Source organism: Eucyclogobius newberryi, unplaced genomic scaffold, assembly GCF_026437365.1.
Source record: "Eucyclogobius newberryi isolate DKJ021-1_F unplaced genomic scaffold, fEucNew1.0.hap1 SCAF_3, whole genome shotgun sequence".
NCBI lineage: Eukaryota > Metazoa > Chordata > Actinopteri > Gobiiformes > Gobiidae > Eucyclogobius > Eucyclogobius newberryi.
The window spans coordinates 38,724,609-38,746,077 of NW_027315945.1; the positions used below are offsets into that span (position 1 = coordinate 38,724,609).

General features: G+C 44.0%; 1 protein-coding gene across 3 annotated transcripts; it reads right to left on the reverse strand.

Annotated features, from left to right (window-relative positions):
• Positions 1–15: 15 nt before the first annotated feature.
• Positions 16–19,192, reverse strand: LOC140374684 (NACHT, LRR and PYD domains-containing protein 12-like). Of its 3 annotated transcripts, none has more exons than XM_072461679.1 (11): positions 19,094–19,192; positions 18,919–19,017; positions 18,780–18,835; positions 16,945–18,712; positions 16,428–16,592; positions 15,731–15,901; positions 13,380–13,547; positions 12,398–12,568; positions 5,106–5,150; positions 2,250–2,381; positions 16–1,562 (listed from the first exon to the last, which is right to left on the reverse strand). In XM_072461679.1, the coding sequence occupies exons 1-11, from the start codon at positions 19,138–19,140 to the stop codon at positions 1,076–1,078; spliced, it is 3,309 nt and encodes a 1,102-aa protein (XP_072317780.1). In that variant the 5' UTR covers positions 19,141–19,192; the 3' UTR covers positions 16–1,075. The 3 variants fall into 3 exon arrangements, with proteins under 3 accessions (XP_072317780.1, XP_072317779.1, XP_072317778.1); XM_072461677.1 differs by having other exon boundaries at positions 22–1,562; positions 2,250–2,426; positions 4,980–5,150; XM_072461678.1 differs by lacking the exon at positions 5,106–5,150 and having other exon boundaries at positions 17–1,562; positions 2,250–2,426.
• Between the last annotated feature and the right edge of the window lie 2,277 nt (positions 19,193–21,469).

A 21,469-nucleotide genomic window follows, 5' to 3' on the forward strand; every position in this document is an offset into this window, starting at 1 on the left:
ACCTTAAAGAGTAAAAGATTTCAGATCTCGATCATTTAAACACTTAACAAGTAAATTATCTCTTTTTAGAAGCCGTCAGTTTACCACATTTAAACCTTTATTTGGTTAAAAGAGATCCAGATGAGCTGGTCCAGATGCGACTAAAGGTAGGGTTGTGCTCGATGAGTTCACTAGGGTCAGCGCGGTGAAATTTTGTCATTTTTGCGGTCTGCGCTGACCTGATTTTCCACGTCAGGGGAAAAAAATGTACCTATGAGAACGGTTCCACACGGAAATTTATTGTCTTTTGAAGCAGGAGCTCAGATTTCTACTGTCGACGCCGCATGGAACCCGCGCAGACTATTAGTACCGCAAATGTCTTCTCCGCTGCAGGAAGTATAATCCAAGCTTTAAGTTCACGCACTTCGTCTTCTCCATACGTTTCATGGGTTTTCAATTTTTGTAGGTGATATTTGGAGGACTTTGCACACATTTTAAGTACTTCTGCTTTTTCAGAAGATTTTTTTTAATGGTTAAGTTATGGGAAAATGTCCCTCTGAAACCCATGGATAATTTTACCTGAATAATTCCTGATTTTCCACACAGCAAAGCCAGAAGTAGGCTTTTAAATCATTATAAGTAGTTCATGTTACTAAAATGCATGCATGTCTTCATTTCTGGGTTTTAGAACAACTTTTTTCAGATGACGTGGAAGTGGGCTGGACCACCAGAGCGCAGCCAATCAGAGTGTTGCTTTCAGCGCTTTCCGGGTTGATGAGACACAACATATTGTATTACGCAGACAGCACGGAATGGTCTATTTTTTTAACTAATGCTGCTTTTTCAGTATAAAACACAAACTTTTACTCATTTACAAAGAAAACGGGGACCCCAGCCAATGACAATCGTGATTTAATTTGGAGCCATGTGGATTCTGGCAGGTCCGAGGGGAACGAGAACTGCTGAGGTTCTGATACCATGATAAAAGTTCTATATCAAAAACAAAGTTATAATTCTGTCTTTCTCAATCATATTATAAATCAATATCACATGAATCGCCATCATAGTCTTCACTATGTCATAGTCATCACGATCGTCATGTCCAATCATATCCATCACAATCATCGTCATCATCGTCGTCATTATAGTCATCATGATCGTCATTATAGTCATCATGATCGTCATTATAGTCATCATGATCGTCATTATAGTCATCATGATCGTCATTATAGTCATCATGATCGTCATTATAGTCATCATGATCGTCATTACAGTCATCATGATTGTCATCATCGTCATCACGGTCGTCATCATCGTCATTATAGTCATCATGATCGTCATTATAGTCATCATCAGAGTCATCTCGATTATAATCAGAGTCATCATATTCGTCATCCATATCATATACATATGGTTTGAAAGTTATTTGCAGGTGACATTTTCCAATCCGATCAAGATCCTTCTCGTCAGAAAGTTGACTTCCATCCACAGTCAAGCTCAACTCTTTCAGGGACGATGACTCAGACTTCAGAATCGTTTTAATAGAATTAAAACTGGATCTTGAAATTTTGCTGGAATTCAATCTAGGAGAGAAAAAATAAGATGTTCAAGCAAAAAATAAAACAACCCCCAAGCACAACAAATGGATTGTTATTGAATAAACATTTTTGAATTAGTTTTTTTTTTTTAAGGAAAAAAATGCTATTTATTCAGTTTACAAGTTGTGCACTAAACAGGCCTATAATGCTGCTATTCAGGGATAATTTCAAGATCAAAGGAAAAGAGATTTGTTTTCAACCACACTTCGGCTCAGACACTCAAAACGCTCTGCTACATTAGCTGATAATGCACATGCACGTGCACTTTCTGCGGTAGTGAACTCCAGTCATATGATAAAAACTGCAATTAAGTCTAACTGAGTACCAAGCGTTGATATCCATTGCTGGGCTCAAAGCAGAAGGATGTATCACTAACACAGACTAAGGGTGCAAAAGTAAACTTACAGTAATAAGCGGCCACAGTGCAGCGCTCAGCCATCATCGGATGAGACTTGAAAAGTCAACTCCATCTTACATGCTGCTCATCACCCATTTTAAATGTGTATTTTGAAACATTTGAAAACAGGGGCTGTTTCTTTTGAATAAGTAAGCAAGCACATGTATTTGGTATTTTATGAATCAAGAAAAAGTATAAAATACATTTTCAACGAATCATAATAGTCTAGGTTTTTTTTTTGTTCTTTTTTCTGCCAACAATCATGTCAGAAATACCTCAGTTTTTCCAGTCGACAGTTTGGACTCTGCAGAAATCCACACAGATGCTCGACTCCTGAGTCATTTATATCATTGTTTTCACTCAGGTCCAGTTCTCTCAGATGTGACGGGTTAGACTTCAGAGCAGAGGCCAAAGAGGGATAGCTGGACTCTGACAACCTGCAGCTTGACAGTCTAAATGAAACAAAATAGAATAATGTCATCGAATGGGTGGCAGTAGCTCAGTGGTTACTTGTCCACCAACTTGAAGGTCAGAGGTTCAATTTCTGCTGAAACTAGGTTCTGTCCTGTAGTTCAAAACTCTCTACTCTTAAGAAGAGACGTTTTTTGGCCTAGCCCTTGCCTTTCCTCTTCCTCACCGCTAAGGTTGGCGTGCTTCAAAGTTTGACGCTAGTGTAATCCAGCCACACAGCCTGGAAATCAAAGCTTGCCTTCGCCTGAAATCACCACTTCATTGGACTTAAAGCCTGATGGCCACACATCTCAGTGAATAACAGTAGTACAGTGGTAGTAGTAGTAGAAGCAGGAAGTAGATAGAAGTTTTCCTTCATAAAGTCATAAAATGTGAGTGTTTACATTTTAGACTTAACAAATTATTTTTAGAAAACGTTTCAGTTGTAGTTTCTAAAACAGAGTCCAGACGACTACAACTGAATATTTTTATGCAATGGAACACTCCTGGAAAAAATTAGGGATTACATTGATTTAACAAATTAAATAAATCAAGTCGGTGTAACCCAGAGCTTATTTTCTGTTAAGCCCCCCATAGGAAGAAGAAAACACTTCACGCCCCGACTCTCCGCCGCGACTATAAATATGTTTACAGTTTTAACAACATATCTGACGAGGCAGCGACATGTCCGGGGGAAGAAGGGAAACAGAACAGAGAACGCTGTCGGAAATTCATGAGCTTCAAGCACGGATATTCACTTTAGAATCTGAAAAAAGGACTCCACGATACAATTCCAGTGTCATCCAGTGGTAAGAAGTCCACATTTGTACAAGAAAAACTGCTACTTCCAACATAAACCGGAGTGACTCTGTGTCATTCCCAAAACTGTCTAAAGACCAGAAAGACCAGGCTGTATCTTGGAACAAGCTCGGGTCAAAGCCTAAACAATACAAAGATAATGTAAAGTCACCTAAAATAAAGATTTTTACCACTTTCAAAGACTAAAGTAAATGAACAAAGTAAAAATGCTAATGGGAAAATCTGACAGCTCTGTATGAAAAAATTAAAACACACTCGTTTCCCAGCGCCACTGTTTATGAGATAACAACACTCCTTCTCAATGTTTTGGCCAAACATCGAGGTGTCCTCCTGTCCGTCTGAGGGAGTCGGATCCCTCCTTCACTGTGGAACTCCTCCAGGTTTCTACATTTTCCCAAAGAGGATTTTGTAGTTTTTCCTGGCCGAGAAGGAGGACCTAAGGACAGGAGATGCTGGGACATTACCAAGTCCCTATGAACATTGTTTAATCCGTTTTTCACTGTCGCCCACCGAGGAAACTGCTGCTGTGATTTTGGTTGTTACAAAAATGTATTCAATTAAATTGAATTGAACTAAACAGCTGATTGTGCATGTGGGTGCAGTGGATGAACAATGAGAACATACTGAAGTTTTGAAAAGAGACTGCTTGATGAAATAGAAATCAACACATTCAAAGGGGAAACCCTTAAATCGACAGGAAGATAAATATGTTTCAGCTGAACACATGGCTGTCAATAGAGTGTGCATCTAGAGGACTATACTACATTGAGAACTTCTATCTATTCTGGAAACGAGAGGACCTGTTTAAGAGAAATGCCCCCCACCTATGCCTGGACAGGGTCCTGAGCAGATATTTAGAGAAGAGAGGAATGAGAATACAATGTAGTGGGGCTCTCTTTCAAAAATAGGCGACGTTGAAGTTCAAGTGCTCAGGTGGATTTATTGTGCCAAGTGCAAAAATAGTGAAAAACAGTACAAAAATATTTACAATGAGGAAGAATGTCCCAAAACCCAAAAATATATATATTTACAGCGTTAAAAACGTGGAGTTCAACTTAGACTCACGTCTCATTTAACTCTCTCAGACTCTCTGCACCCCTGTTACCTTCTCACATTGAGAAGGTAATGTCTCTTCTACATTGAGAGAGTGGACTCATACAAGTACCTGGGTGTTCATCTGAACCACAAACTGGACTGGACTCATAACACAGACGCACTGTACAGGAAGAGCCAGAGTCGGCTCTACCTCCTGAGGAGACTCAGGTCTTTTGGAGTGACAGGGCCACTCCTGACAGGGCCGCTCCTGTCACTCCTGAAGACCTTCTATGACTCTGTGGTGGCATCAGCTCCTGTAGGTGTGGCCTGCTGGAGCAGCAGCATCACAGAGAGGGAGAGGAGGAGGCTGGACAAAGTCATCAAGAAGTCCAGTGTGAAGGAAAGGTTTCGCAGGTCTTTCCTTCCGGCTGCTGTCAGACTTTATAACAAACACTGTTAGTCCTGAACGCTCGCAATACTGACTTAACCATGTGCAATTCCGTCATATTCATGTGCAATTACTGTCGTGATTCAATTACTGTCGTGATTCATGTGCAATTACTGTCGTGATCACATGCAATGGTATTTATTTATTTATTTATTTATTTTTATCTTTATTATTTTTCCCTTATGCTTATACTTATGCTTTATTGTATAATTTTGGTACGTTTAAATTAATCATGCATTATGTTCACAATCACCTGAGAGTCTCCAGTCGACTTTTTGGACTCTGCAGAAATCCACATAGTTGCTCCATTCCTGAGTCCTTTATGTCACTGTTTCCACTCAGGTCCAGTTCTTTTAGACATGAGGGGTTCAGAGCTGAGGCCAAAGAGGAACAGCTGGACTCTGACAAACTGCAAGACTTGACTCTGTAAAGAACATTTAAGAAAATGACATGAGTAGCTGTGTCAGCAGCTGTCACATTCGTACATGGGTGTCTGAAAAGTTCTGATGTGTTATAAGACAGCACAACATTAATTCCTGTCAGACTGTAATGAACTTAACATTCAAAAAACAAAACAGGTATTCCATAAGCAAATATTCATCTAAATCTGTTTTGATATTTTAAAGATCTCTCACAGAAGACAAAGCATATATAGAATAGAGGGTAAAGGACTCGTGTCAGATGCTTCACATTAGACGCCCATAATGACTACACACAAATCTGCGGCACACACGCTGGTCGCTGGTATAGTTACGCTCCTGAAGCTGATTCCATTTATACTTATGGAACACAGACATATTACCTGCTGCAAATTATTTTACGAACACTTTTTGTTTTCTGATGACCACATTTTAGGTAGGTCTATAAACCTGCTGCCACTGGATATACAGCATTCAACCAATGGGATAAAAGCACAGAACAGACAGCCTGTCCGCCATAAATGCTAGACAAGCCAATAGGCTTCTATATAGATAATAGTCGCAGAATCTTAACTTTTTTGGAGATACGATGGTGTTTTCTTCTCTATTGGCTTTAAATGGTAAGTCTGTTATTCTGCCAGTTTACATATTCTGATTATTATGGTTGTAAACAGATCATCTCTGTAGCTGCTGGAGTTTTGATGCGTGACGCCAGGAAAGGTTTTAATGTCCTTGTAGGGAAATTTTTCCTCTGCATTTGACCCATCCCAGTGATCGCTGCAGTGCAGTGCTCAGGGACCCATCTCCAGATCTTTGTGCTAGGTTTGGTCAGGACTACCGTAACTGGAGAATTTGACATGAGAAATATCTGCAAAAATGAAAAACATCCATAAATAAAATCTTTCTTTCGGCTTTTCCAGGTTCGAATAAAGAAGGTCCAGTAGCATCAAGACGGCATTTTTAACTCCTTGGGTGCTTGATATCAGAATCAGAATTAGAAAAGTTTTATTGCCATTGTCAATGAACATAATTCACAAACAAAGGGACTTGCTTTGGTGATTTGGTGCAACATAAAACAATGAGCAATGATAAAACAACCTATATACATCAAAAAGAAAACAATTAAAATCTGCTATAGGATAAAAATAAAAATAGGCTTACTATGTGCACAAAATGTATGTTTTGTGTACATTTATGTACATTTACATATGTAGCGCAGAAAGTGAACCGTGAGTGATTAAATGATGGTTAAAGTGATGGAGGTTCTGGTCCGGATGGACTGTAGCCTCCTGCCTGAGGGGAGTGGCCTCTTGTCCCAGAGCCCTGGGACAGGTCCTGCAGAGATGGAAGTCTGCAGCCGATCACCTTCTCAGCAGAGGACGCTGTAGTCTGTCCCTGGCTGTGGCTCAAGCGTACCACACGGTGACGAAAGAGGTGATGGAGGAGGTGAGGATGGACTCAATGATGGCCGTGTAGAACTGGACCATCATCTCCACTGCAGCTTGGCTTTCTTCAGCTTTCGCAGGAAGTACATCCTCTGCTGGGCCTTCTTGATGAGGAGCTGATGGTGGCTCCACTAGAGGTCCCGGGTGATGGTAGTACAGAAAAAGCGGTAAGAGTCGTCCACAGTGGAGATGGGGGAGTCTGAGATGGTGAGGGGGGGCTGGGGGGCTGGGACTTTCCTTAAGTCCACGATCATCTCCACTGTCTTCTGGGCGTTGAGCTCCAGGTTGTTACAGCTGCACCAGGACACCAGCCGCTCCACCTCCTGTAGACAGACTCATCCCCGTCCCAGATGAGGGTGGTGTCGTCATGGTGATGAGGGTGGTGTTGTCATGGTGATGAGGGTGGTGTTGTCCACAAACTGAGTTGTGGCTGGAGGTGCAGCAGTTTGTGTACAGGGAGAAGAACAGGGGAGAAAGTACAAACCACTGTGGAGCTCCTGTGCTGATAGTCCCTGTGTCTGTGACGTTCTTTCCCAGCCGCACGCACTGCCTCGATCTGTCAGGAAGTCAGTGCTCCACCTGTGGGTGGAGTCAGTGCTCCCCCTGCGGGTGGAGTCAGTGGAGTCAGTGCTCCCCCTGCAGGTGGAGTCAGACAGGTTGAGCTGGGAGAGCTTGTCCTGGAGCAGAACAGGGAGGATGTTGTTGAATGCAGAACTGAAGTCCACAAACAGGATCCTGGCGTAGGTTTTTGGTGAGTCCAGAGCTGCAAGAAGAAATGGAGTGCCAGATTGATGGGGTCTGGAGTTGCTGAGCCTGTTTTCGGTCGTCTGCGGAAGGGGGGGCTCTGGACTCCAAACAGAAGCGGGATTGTTGTTAGAGAACTGCTGCTTCAGATGCGTATTGTACTGTGATCTTGCTCTCTCCCTGCTAAATCCATACCTGCAATGGGACGTGAAGTCTTTTGGCCCTAATAATTTGGCACTGGAATAATTACTGATGACTTCAACAAGGAGGGGACAGTGTGGTTTTGCAGAGAGCGATTCGAAATGAAAACTGCTGCCAATTGTTTGGCACACATTTTTAAGACACATCACCGGTGATCTTATTTGGTCCTGGTTTTTGAGGGTTATTGGTTTTAAAAAAAGAGCTTGTGATGGTGAGGACAGATGATTGAGGTAGAATAGCATCCAGCCTCTGATCACTTTCAGCTTCTCTGCTAACCTAACCTTGTCAGCACAATGAATACTTGTGATTTTTGTGATTTTTGAGTTGACAAACTCTTGAGAATCCATCCAGAAACGATCCCACTGATTCATTTGCAGTCCAAACCAGTGGTTTTATGAGCCAATCACATGACATTTAGGGCCAGCAGGCAGCACTGGAACAAATCACAGAGGGATCCTGTGGCGTGCCCAGGTCTCAGAGAGACATAGTCCCTCCAGTGTGTCCTGGATCTTCCCAGGGAGGCTCTGCCCAGGAGGCTTCAGAACAGATGCCACATCTACTTTTGTTTATTTGGGCCAATTTAGCAGGAAGCCTGGGGCCAACAAAACTTGGTCTGAAAGCAGTATTTGGCCCCTGGGCCATAGTTTGGACACCCCTGCATTGTAGTATAATTTCATTCCAGTACGTTGTAAAACTGTAAAACAGCTGCAGTACATCCAGAACGCTGCTGCTCGGGTCCTGACTAGAACCAGGAAGTATGATCACATTAGTCCTGTTCTCAGGTCTCTGCACTGGCTCCTGTGGCTCAGAGAAGAGACTTTAAAGCAGCTCTGCTTGTGTACAAGTCTCTCCATGGCCTAGCACCAAAGTACATCTTGGATATGTTAGTGCCATATGAACCATCTCGGACTCTGAGGACCTCAGGGACCGGCCTCCTGCTGGTGCCCAGAGTCAGGACAAAACATGGGGAATCTGCGTTTCAGTTTTATGCAGCTAAAATCTGGAACAGTCTTCCTGAAGATGTGAGACAGGCTTCTACTCTGACAATGTTCAAATCTAAGCTAAAAACAGTTTTGTTTAGCTGCGCATATGACTGAAAGGATTTTTTCTTTGCACTCTTCTCTTTTGTTTGTGATTTTATTAGTTTAGAAAATCAGTTGGATTGATAATTTTTAATTTAGTTAATTAGGCCCGAGCCCCAGCAGGGGGAGGGCCTATTGCTCCCGCAACGCTGCCGAAGGCAGCGTTGCAACTGTCTGACCAAACATGCGGGCGCAGCCCGCATGTTTGGTACCCCGTCGCCCCTGGCAAGTACAGTGAACTAGCCCATGCCGAAGGCATGGATCATGCATACTTACTCCTGCTATGACAGAAATAGTCAACAATTAGTGAATGGGCGTAGCCCATTCACTAATTGTTGACAACAGCAGCGCGAAGCGCTGCATTCCTCCAAAAACCCTCCTGGCATCGTCCCGTATGCGAGAATCCATGCCGCAGGCATGGGCCATGCTTGTATCTGCTCAAATCAATGGAAGTCTATGGGGAGTGGGCGGGGCATCCCGACGGAATAGGGAGTGACGAGCGCGTAAGCGCTCGTAATGATGATTCCACCCCATGGCGGCATCGGGAAGGCTTAGAGCTTTCAAACGATGTATCATTTGTTGTTATAGTAAAAACGGCTATATTGTTTTTGCTAAAAATATTATTAGGCCCGAGCCCCAGCAGGGCGGAGGGCCTATTGCTCCCGCAACGCTGCCGAAGGCAGCGTTGCAACTGTCTTACCAAACATGCGGGCGCAGCCCGCATGTTTGGTGCCCCGTCGCCCCTGGCAAGTACAGTGAACTAGCCCATGCCGAAGGCATGGATCATGCATACTTACTCCTGCTATGACAGAAATAGTCAACAATTAGTGAATGGGCGTAGCCCATTCACTAATTGTTGACAACAGCAGCGCGAAGCGCTGCATTCCTTCAAAAACCCTCCTGGCATCATCCCGTACGCGAGAATCCATGCCGCAGGCATGGGCCATGCTTGTATCTGCTCAAATCAATGGAAGTCTATGCGGAGTGGGCGGGGCATCCCGACGGAATAGGGAGTGACGAGCGCGTAAGCGCTCGTAATGATGATTCCACCCCATGGCGGCATCGGGAAGGCTTAGAGCTTTCAAACGATGTATAATTTGTTGTTATAGTGGAAACGGCTATATTGTTTTTGCTAAAAATATTATTAGGCCCGAGCCCCAGCAGGGCGGAGGGCCTATTGCTCCCGCAACGCTGCCGAAGGCAGCGTTGCAACTGTCTGACCAAACATGCGGGCGCAGCCCGCATGTTTGGTACCCCGTCGCCCCTGGCAAGTACAGTGAACTAGCCCATGCCGAAGGCATGGATCATGCATACTTACTCCTGCTATGACAGAAATAGTCAACAATTAGTGAATGGGCGTAGCCCATTCACTAATTGTTGACAACAGCAGCGCGAAGCGCTGCATTCCTCCAAAAACCCTCCTGGCATCGTCCCGTACGCGAGAATCCATGCCGCAGGCATGGGCCATGCTTGTATCTGCTCAAATCAATGGAAGTCTATGGGGAGTGGGCGGGGCATCCCGACGGAATAGGGAGTGACGAGCGCGTAAGCGCTCGTAATGATGATTCCACCCCATGGCGGCATCGGGAAGGCTTAGAGCTTTCAAACGATGTATCATTTGTTGTTATAGTAAAAACGGCTATATTGTTTTTGCTAAAAATATTATTATTATTATTATTATTATTATTATTTTTCTTGTTCTTCTTCAGCGCTTTGATCTCTAATTTGACCCCCTGAACATGCTCAAAAACTCACCAAACTTTGCCCAAAATTCAGAATCGGCGAAAAATTTTATTTTTTCTGGGCCATTTTTTTTTTCGTTAAAAAATGGCGCGACAGCGCCACCGACAAAAGTCAAAATACATTGCGCCTATGGGAGACGCCCCGAGGTCAACTTTGGCGTAAAGCTACGAAATTCGGGACACGCATTCCTCTCGTGAGGATAAACAAAAAAAATCATTGTGGCCACGCCCCCAAACTTACCCTATGGCCGCCATCTTCCTTTGAAAATGAAAACAAGCTGAGTTAGCCATTTTGTTTACGTCAAACTTTGACGAACTCCTCCTAGGGCGTTTTGCCCACCGACTTCAAAATCGGCGTACGTCCTCTGGACAAGTGGGGCATCTAAAGTTATTCAATTTTTTGATATACCTTTTACGGTCTGTGTGCGGCGCAGCCGCAAAGTTGGACAACTTATTTTGGAATATTGCAGGTCTAAAAATTGCTCCCATTTGATCAAAACCAGTCCGATTAGGACCAAATTTGAATCAGTTGTTAAACTTTCTAGTTTGGACCAGTTTATGATGACAAAATTGAAATGGCAGTGATAGCGCCCCCTACAGAGTGACCTTTAAATTAACATTGAAGGTCAAAAATTAGTTTTACCAAAATTGTCTAAACTTTACCCAAAATTCTATTTTGCCGTCCCGATCACAAAAGCCAATCACAAAAATGCCTAATTTTTTACGCCGTAGTCGTAGCGATGACAGAAACCTCCCATGTTATCCCTATGGGAAAACCACAAAATCTCTCAAATTACCACATTTTTATGTTTTACACTTTAACGAAGTCCTCCTAGTGCGTTTTGCCCACCAACCTCAAAATCGGTGTACGTCCTCTAGACAAGTGGTGTATCTAAAGTTATCCAAATTTTAAGGATAACTTTTACGGTCTTTGTGCGACGGAGCCGCAAACGTTTCCCAGAATTCTGACTATTTGGCCTTCAGAGTGGCCTATAAACAATAGAGTTTTTCCAAATGACATGATATTTTGAACAAAATTCTAATTTGCCATCCTGATCATAAAAGTATGAGAGCCAAAGTCATATTTTGTACGGCGTAACCGTAGCGTTGACAGAAACATCCCATGTTATCCTTATGGGAAAATCGTAGAATCGCTCAAATCACCACATTTTTACGCTTCACACTTTAACAAACTCCTCCTAGGGCGATTGTCCGATCAAGCTCATATTTGGGGGAAATCATCTACACAAGCGGGCCATCCAAAGGTATCCATATTTTGATTCTAAGTGCTACGGTCTCTGTGTGGCGGACCCGCAAATATATGTCAGAAATGGGAAAACAGCGAAATCTCTAAAATGACCACATTTTCACGCTTCACACTTTAACAAACTCCTCCTAGGCTGATTGCCCGATCAAGCTCATATTTGGGGAAATCATCTACACAAATGGGGCATCAAAAGTTATCCATATTTTGATTTTAAGTGGTACGGTCTCTGTGCCGTGGAGCTGCAAATATATTGTCACAAATGGGAAAAACACCAAATCCTTGAAATGTTCACATTTACGCTTCACACTTTAATGAAGTCCTCTGTGGGCAATAGCTCGATCAAGCTCATATTTGGGAAAAATAATCTACACAAGCGGAGCATCAAAAGTTATCCATATTTTTATTCCAAGTGTCACGGTCTCTGTGCGCTGGAGCTGCACATTTGACCGACATTTGTGTTCATTTGCACTGGTTAAGCACAGCATTGTACATGTCCAATGTGTCGCTGTCTTAGTTCTTAGACAATTGCGTTAGCGCCATCTCTGTAAAATGCAGAGAGCAGAGTCGGAAGGCCGGCGGCCCGCGAGGGCCGTTGGATGCCGCTTGCGGCTTTAATTTTTATTGTATTTCTGTAATTTCTTTGTGATTTGAATGCATTTTTCCTGCTGTGTAAAGCACTTTGAAATGCCTTGTGTATGAAATGTGCTCTACAAATAAACTTGCCTTGCCTTGCCTACGTTTAAATGAATATTTCACTTTATTCATAACCACCTGAGAGTCTCCAGTCGACAGTTTGGACGCTTCAGAAATCCACATAGTTGCTCCACTCCAGAGTCCTTTATGTCACTGTTTCCACTCAGGTCCAGTTGTCTCAGACGTGAGGGGTTCAGAGCTGAGGCCAAAGAGGAACAGCAGGACTCTGACAAACTGCAGTCTTCCAATCTAAAACAAATCAGAAAAAGTCCATTCTCAAAAGCTTTCACAGCCAAATAGATTAAAGAGGTTAAATGCTTTCAAACTATAACAGTGACACTGCTTTTTTATTACAATGGGGCTGTGACGAAGTAGCTTTGTCAGCCAGCGTGGGTAGACCAGGGTGACATGGCGCCAAAACACACATGCAAGCACACACCTGTACCGGCGTTTCTCTTACCTTATCTCCGAAGCCATGGCAGTAGTCACGGGTGCATAACTCAAATCCACACACTCTCCCTGTTACCATCTTACTCTCCATGTTTCAGCCAGCCAACGCGAACTCCGCGGACTTCTGCATTATATTGCGTCGCGTGTTGGGCGCACGTGTATGACATCACAAGTGACGTCATGTAACTCGCCGTTTTTTGGTGAATTTTTTTTTGCTTTAAACCCCAACACATAGAAGTAGATTTGTGTAAACATATATTTTTGGGAATTTATTGTATTATTTATGAAAGTGTTCTGTTTGAAGAGAAATATAGAGTTTTACTGTTAATTAATTTGGGGGAGGAGCCTCCAATTATAAAAAGGGACCTTCTTGCACCATGAAGGAGTCGTGTGCACCGCAGGCACTAGCTCCAGAACCAGTCAACTGCTATCTGGTTTTTTGGACTGGTGCTGTAAATGTCTATATGCCCCATTTTCTTGTTTTTGCACTTTGTTTTTAACACTATTCCTGCCATATACTTTCTTTGTTTAAAAATAACCCACTACAAGGGCACTTTTGGATGAGCATGTCAAACATCTAGATCACTGGTGTTTCCAGCACTGAACAAACCTCAGTGTTTGCAGTTGACCGTCTGGACTCTTCAGAAACCCACACAGCAGCTCCACGTCTGAATCCAGCAGCGCGTTCTTGCTTAAATCCAGCTCTTTCACACGGACAGGGTTAGACTTCAGGGCTGAGGCCAAAAGAGAACAGCTGATCTTTGTGTGGGAAATAAATCTGAAATAAACAATTCATAAAATTAGAGGTTAAAGGGGCCTAGGCTTGATTATAGTTTAGTCAGTGGTTTACCATCCGCCTCTTTGGCCCTGTGCACACTGGTTGGACCCAAATGGCATTGCTTATTAAAAGAGGATCTTACGTTCCACATGCGAGTGTGATGCATCATTAGAAAGCTTAGTCCTTCTAGTTTCATGTGCACATGAACACTGTCAAGGCTTCAGAACTTACACTACAGAAGCCCAAACATAAACAAAACATCGTTTTTTTAGTCTCGCCTGAATATTGTCAATTTGTAATGGTCCTGAGCATGACATACTTCATTATGTGTTTATGCTGTTCACTGTACATGATGTTTATCATGACAACAACTGTGTAAAGTTTCAGATCTCTGGGAACAGGCATTTTAGTGCTGTTGACCTTTTTGTATCAAAAAGTATATTCGGAACAAGTGATCCAAATATGTACTAAATACTGTTTAATTACAATTTTAGCTCCTCTATGATCATAAAACATACAATTGGATGTTTTGTAGACCACAAATAACTATTATAACTGCTAAAAACAATGTGTGCGAAAATATTGTGTTTAACCATGAATTTCCCAATAGAGATGAAAAAAATTATAATAATAAGGCTACCCCAAATAAATTGTCTGTTTGCTGTAACCCGAGTCAACATTTTTCAAGTGGCTCGGTCGGTAGGCAAATTCTTATTTTTTTCACTTTGAAGGCAAAAAAATATCAAAATTTTGCCATTTTTTGAGTCGGAGTGACCACCAGGGGTCAGGCTTCAACAGTCAATGACGGAAAATGTCTCTCACAACCCGATCGGGAGAATAAATCTCACGATTTTAAGACATTTCAATCAACCTTTTGTACGCCGCTATCCTTTATTTTGGTACCGAAGGCGAGCGGGGAGATCATGCGGGGGACACGGGCGTGTCTACTGGGCGTGTGTCAATCCCAGAATGCATTGCGTAACACCCTGACAGAGCCTGGCATGTCCTATCGACACTTGAGTGGCGCCGATGGGGGCGCTTTAACATGTAAAAGGCAATTTGTCGTCACTAGTTCGTGGTCTGTTTCGTCACAGACACATGTGGGGAAGTGATAATAAAGACGCACATGCGATGCGCAGTACCTTATCTTTGCTGTAAGGATAACAAGCATGATAAAAATATTCAACACGGTAGTTTAGGGAAGTCCGGTCGGTGAGTTGGCGAAATAATTGAAAAATAAAATAATTCAAAAAATTTTCAACAAAATGCTGATGAAAAAAAAATTGTCGGCTAGTTTCACATTGGGTCAGTCGGGTTACGGTAAACAGACATATTATTTTGCTCAGCCTAATTAATAATAATTTACAAAAATAATAATTATAGGTATAATAATACATATATCTAACAAAATGTGTGTCCAAAAGGCTAACAAGATCAGAAAACGTGGTGCATAAAAAAACTGGCCCTTCATTGCTTTTGCGTATCTGGTTAGTGACATTCGCTCTGGCTATTTCCTAAAACCCACCCACCGTTTGAAAGCTTGGCTCATTGGCTAGAATAATAAGTCAATCAAAATGTTTTACTTCACTGTTTTGGCACGCTAGGAACGCGGAAACATTCAAGGACCACGCGTAAAATCGGTAATGTAAAATAATTAAAAAACGATTAAATCAAGGGCTTTGTCTGCGGGCTGCTGCGTCTCTTTTCCACGTATGCTGTGAGCTGTTTGAAAATTGCCCTTGAGCCTGGTAAAAAGCAATGGGAATCTTTAGCCAATCAAATCCCAAGAAAAATGACTACGTCACCATGTGAAAAACCACAGTAAAACTTAGTGTAGTGTTAGAGAAGACACTTTTTTCCACACAAGTTACATTTAGTATCTCCTGAACATCTTCTGGATATTTATTGGGAGCTGGTTAAGTCTGACTTCATACATCATCTGTCAGGGTTTTCACCATCAGACCTTAAAACAGTTAGTGTTGCTTTTTGCTGGAGTATGGAAAGTATGTGTTTTTTAAATGCATTTCCCCAAACTTTGACTCAGTACGTAATATGTGTAGTACAAGTGCACTCTAAAGAGTATATCTTGTTTTAGAATAAAATATATACTTCCACATTATTCCAATGCTTTTATCCGTTCATTATTTGAACAAAGCAGAATCACAGTTGGACAGTGAACTGACCTGAGCGTCTCCAGGCAACAGTCTGGACTCTGTAAGAACTCACAGAGCTGCTCCATGCCTGAGTCCAGTGTGTGGATGTACATCAGGCCCAGCTCTCTGAGGTGTGCCGGGTTGGACTTCAAAGCTGACACCAGAGGTGCCAGGTGGACTTCTGATTGGTTGAATCTCAGTCTAGAAAAAAAAAGGACTTGATTTAATCCATATTAAATCTTATACCAAATCAAGGCCACCAGGTTAGGTGTCTTTATTCGTGCCCTTGGGTAGTTTGCAGTGATAAAGAGGTGATATAAACACAGACATAATGGACAAGTCAATGATGGCAAGTGAGCTCGACGACCGGGACAAGGGCTCGACCGTTCTGAAACAGACCTGTTTCCTCTCACGCACACAGAGCCTGCATCAGGATTCAGACAGGTTCATTTCTCACTTAAGTCATGTGTTAACGCACCTCGGGATGTAAATCGACCCAGGCCAGATGCCCGTTCAGTGCATCGTAACATTGAACTATATAAGGCTAAGGCTACAGCTACAGCTAGATATGCGTTTCAGTATGAATAAAAGTCTAACATTAAATAGAGATGAAAATAATAGAAAGAAATGCCAAAATAAACAAAAGGCAACATAAAAAGCTCATACATTAATCATTTATTCTGCAATAAACTAAATGAAACTACATAAATGTAATGCCAGCGCTGACCTCAGGACCTCCAGCCTGCAGTTGGGACTCTGCAGTCCAGAACTCAGTATGTTCAGTCCTGAGTCTTTGAGGCACACCAGCTCCAGCTCCTGTAGGTGGGAGGGGTCACAATTCAGAGCAGACGCCACAATCTCACAGTTAACATCTGATGGGGGGTAATCCAATCTGAAGCAAACAAAACACAAAGACATGTCAAAACATCGCTCCCACAGAAACACTCTCAATGCAAAGGAAGGGTCAGGCTCCTGGTTTGTTCTGAGACAGGACAATGCTTAGGAGGCATCTCCTAAAACAACTTTTATTAGAGATTCACAGACGTTTGAGAAATAATAATAATAATGTCCTGATTACAAAACGCCATCGTTCTGAATGTCCCTTTTCACTTACCACCAATACCAAAAGGTAAAATAATCTATGTGTGTCATGAATCATAGCTAAATACCAGATAAAACGTTACATAAATAGAACTGAGCTTTGGTTAGAGGATTAGAGTGTTTGAAAATAAAGAAAGTCTTACACAGCCTTTCTGCATCTTCTCACAGCAGGAACCAGTCTCTCTTTGCCTTGTTGTGAAACGCTGTAACTTCTCATGTCGAACTCATCGAAAACCTCCTCTGATGACTGCAGCATGTAGGCCAAGGCTGAGCACTGAATGTCTGACAATCTCGTGGCTGATTCTCTCTTTGCCTTTAGGAGGACTTGGATCTCCTCTTGAAGGTTGTGGTATCTCATCTCCATTAAACAGTGGATGAGGTTGATGCTTCTGTCAGCAGAGACTTCTGCCACATTCATTTCCTTCAGATTATCAATGACTTTCTCTGTTGTTTCTACATCCATCTCCAAAGGACCCAGGAGACCCTGCAGGACCTTCAGGTTGGACTCGAGGCAGAGCCCATGAAGGAACCGCACAACCAGGTCCAGGTGGCCAGTTTTACTTTTAAGAGATTTTTTCATGACTTTAGTGAGAAAGTTTGAGATGGGTGAAGACTGACCCTCACGTTCCAGAATCCATTTCAAGACTTTTGACTTTATGTAGTTGTGAATCAAATAGACTGCAGCCAGAAACTCCTGGATACTCAAGTGGATGAAGCAGTAGATCGGTTGATCAAATATGACACAATCTCTTTTGAATATCTCGGAACATACTCCTGCCCGAACCACAGCGTCAGTGACGTTCAAACCGACCTGCTCCAGATCTTCTTCATAAAACAGCAGGTTTCCTTGATCCAGCTGCTCAAAGGCCAGCCTGCCCAGCCGCAGCAGCAGCTTCCTGTCGGCCACTGGCAGCTCACCGCTGGGTTCTGCAAGCTCCACTGAGGTCTGGGGGTACTTGAGTCTCTTCTTCCAGCTCTGTCCAATCAGGAAGTGGGCATAGAGGTCAGTGAGGGTCTGAGGAAGCGGTTCATGCTGTTCTGTTTTCAACATGTCCTCCAAGACGGTGGCTATGATCCAGCAGAAGACTGGGATCTGGCACATGGTGTAGAGGCTGTGTGAGGTTCTGATGTGGGACAGGGCTGTGTTACACTGCTGCATGTTGGAGAACCTCTTTGTGAAGTACTGCTCTTTCTGAGCATCAGTGACAAAGCCCCGGACCTCTGTGACCCTGTGCACACACTGTGCAGGGATCTGATTGGCTGCTGCCGGTCTGGAGGTGATCCATATAAGGGCCTCAGGAAGCAGATTCCCTCTGATGAGGTTCACTAACAGGATGTTGACCTCTGAACTCTGAGTGACCTCAGAGACGACCTCACAGCTGAAGTCCAGAGGCAGACGGAGCTCGTCGAGACCGTCGAAGATGAACAGGACTTTAGCGTGGAGCAGAGTGTGAGCCGAGAGATGGCGCAGCGATGAGTGAAACATATGTAAGAGCTCCAGCAGACTGTAGCGCCCCCTTCTGGCCAGGTTCAGCTCCCTGAACGTCAGCGGCAGCACCAGCTCCAGATCCTGGTTCTCTGAGTCCTCGGCCCAGTCCAGACAGAACTTCAGGACTGAGAAGGTCTTCCCCACTCCAGCCACGCCGCTGGTCAGCACCGCTCTGAGCCGCTGCTCTTCAGTGAAGGCTTTAAAGATGTCACTGCATCTGATCACAGTCGAGTCAGACACTGAGTCCTTCCCTATGACTGTTTCCAGCCAGTTGAGCTCGTGTTGGACCTCAGCCTCTGGCCGCTGGCCCTCTGTGATGTACAGCTCTGTGTAGATCCGGTTTAAAGGGGCCTGGGGAGCCGCTCTGTCCAACCCCTCTGTCACGCTCTCATATTTCCCTTTCAGAATCTGCTTATGTTCATCTGGAGAAAGAAGTCAGACATTTAACATGACAAAATGTTTACTGTAACTGAATAAATGGTCACTTACGCAGACAGCAGATTTCATTCACCACTTTTGAATCTTCTTCATGCCGTTTCTCCTCTCTGTAAACATCCAGAACACGTTACACAAGCATGAAGTGTAATTGTATTATAGGTAGCAAATAATAACATAGAACAAGCCTTACAAAGTCTCTGAAGGCCCAGGTTCAATACTAAAGTCTGGAGGGTTCATCTGGGATCGGTCGCTCTTCACTGATAAACATCTGGAATCTGGTGATGTCTCTCTGTCAATAACATCCGTAAAATTCAACAACAAGTGGCTGATTTTAGACAGAGGTCTGGGAAATGTTACAAACATACAAAGTGTTTGAAGGAGGTTGAAGTCGGAATTCTGGAGGCTTTTCCATGGACCAGTCGCTCTTCACTGACAAACATCCGGAATCTGCAGACCCTGCTCTGATAAAACAAAATAACATCCAGAAAATTCAGCACAGCCTTTGTTTTACTGACTTTAGAAAGGTTTCAAGGTCTAAGAAAAGCCACCAACGTACAAAGTGTTTGGAGGAGGTTGAAGATGGAATTCTGGAGGCTTTTCCATGGACCAGTCGCTCTTCACTGACGAACATCTGGCCACTCCGGAGTCTGCCTTCAGTCTGTGAGCCTTTGGCACTTTCGGATCCTTTTTCCCATCTTTTTTGGCCAGCACTGTGGAGCTCTTTCTTTTTGCTCTAGGATCATATGTATGTTTGTAGTTGTTATCATATTGTAGAATAAGCTTCAGTTCTAGTCATCTGGACTCGGTTAGAAAAAATTACACGTTTCGACTCTCATCCAAGAGTCATTGTCAATAGGGAATTTAGGTCGAGAACTCAGATATTTGTACTATTCTGTGGTAAGTCCAGCCCATTGGGCGGAACCTTCCTGAAGTGGAACGAGTTTGTTGTTTGTTTCAACCAAAACTTAACCTATTGTATCTACCGAGATGCCTATTCAGCCCTTTAATGGTCTTTGTGAGACCCTGGCTCACCCACCCTGAGGACCTGATTAGCATCTAAATGTCCTGGTCCTCTACCTCTCCAGGGGTTCAAGATCGCATTGTAGACTACAGGCAGGTTGAATCTTAACCCTCCATTTCTGTTTAAAGAAGGTCTTTCTTTTTTAACAAAAATAGCTTCCTTGACTCCTCTTTCAAACCATCTTTTCTTCCTGCTTGTTATCATACTGTTATTGTATTATTACACATACACTTGTTCAGTAATCTCTTGTAATCTCATGCTTCAAATGTCTTTCTGTTGTTATACACACTGGATTTACACCTTGAGCGTTAGCCTTTTTGCAGATTTCAGCTCTGCGTTTAATAATCTTCAACCTTATCTGAGATCTAAATGTCAGTCCATTTATTTTGAAATGGTTTTACTCATTCTTATCTAACTGTGGGCAACAGGTGTCCTTAAATTCTCAAAACACAACCCCGCCTCTGTGTGGAATGGGCTCCGGCTTCTCACAAACTATAAGCCCAGAGCCCTTCCCTCTGTTGACGACAGAAAACTGGCCCGACAACTCATCTCTTTCTACTGCAGATTTGACACCCCCTCCCCCACTGCGGACACCTCTGCCATCCCGACCCCGGTCACCCCCACCTCCCCCACCCCTCTCACAGTTCAGGAATAGGACTATTTCGGAAATCCAACCCTCAAAAAGCTGTTGGACCAGACGGTGAATCTAGCCCGGACCCTTCTGTCCCCCACCTCCTGCACCGAGTCCAAAGTGCAGCCCAGGACGGAGCTGGACTTCTTGATGACTCTTCCTCTCCCTCTCTGTGATGCTGCTGCTCCAGCAGACCACACCTACAGGAGAGCTGATGCCACCACAGAGTCGTAGAAGGTCTTCAGGAGTGGCCCTGTCACTCCAAAAGACCTGAGTCTCCTCAGGAGGTAGAGCCGACTCTGGCTCTTCCTGTACAGTGCGTCTGTGTTATGAGTCCAGTCCAGTTTGTGGTTCAGATGAACACCCAGGTACTTGTATGAGTCCACTCTCTCAATGTCCCGTCCCTGGATGTTCACTGGTGAGGGGGCAGTGGGGTGGCGTCTGCGGAAGTCCACCACCATCTCCTTGGTCTTCCCCGCGTTGATGGTGGTTCCGCTGACACCAGTCTACAAAGTCCTGCTCCAGTCCTCTGTACTCCGCATCATCGTCGTCCGTGATGAGTCCGATGATGGCAGAATCGTCAGAGAACTTCTGCAGGACACAGCTGTCCGTGTCATGTCTGAAGTCTGCAGTGTAGAGGGTGAAGAGAAAGGGCGTGAGGACAGTGCCCTGGGGCGCCCCCACACTGCAGGTCCGAGTGTCAGACACACAGTCCCGGGCTCTCACAAACTGGGGTCGGTCTGTGAGATAGTCCAGGATCCACTCAGCCAGGTCGTACTCCACACCAGCCGTCTCCAGCTTGTCCCTCAGGAGCTGATGGTGTTGAAGGCGCTGGAAAGATCAAAGAACAGAATCCTCACTGAGCTGCCAGGCTTTTCTAGGTGAGAGAGAGAGCGGTGCAGCAGGGAGATGACGGCGTCCTCCACTCCGATGCCAGACCGATATGCAAACTGCAGCGGGTCCATGGCTGAGCTCACGGTGGAGCGGAGGTGGTCCAGGACCAGCCGCTCCAGTGTCTTCATCAGGTGGGACATGAGAGCCACCGGCCTGAGGCTGTTGAAGTCTTTGGTGTGCGGTGTCTTAGGCACA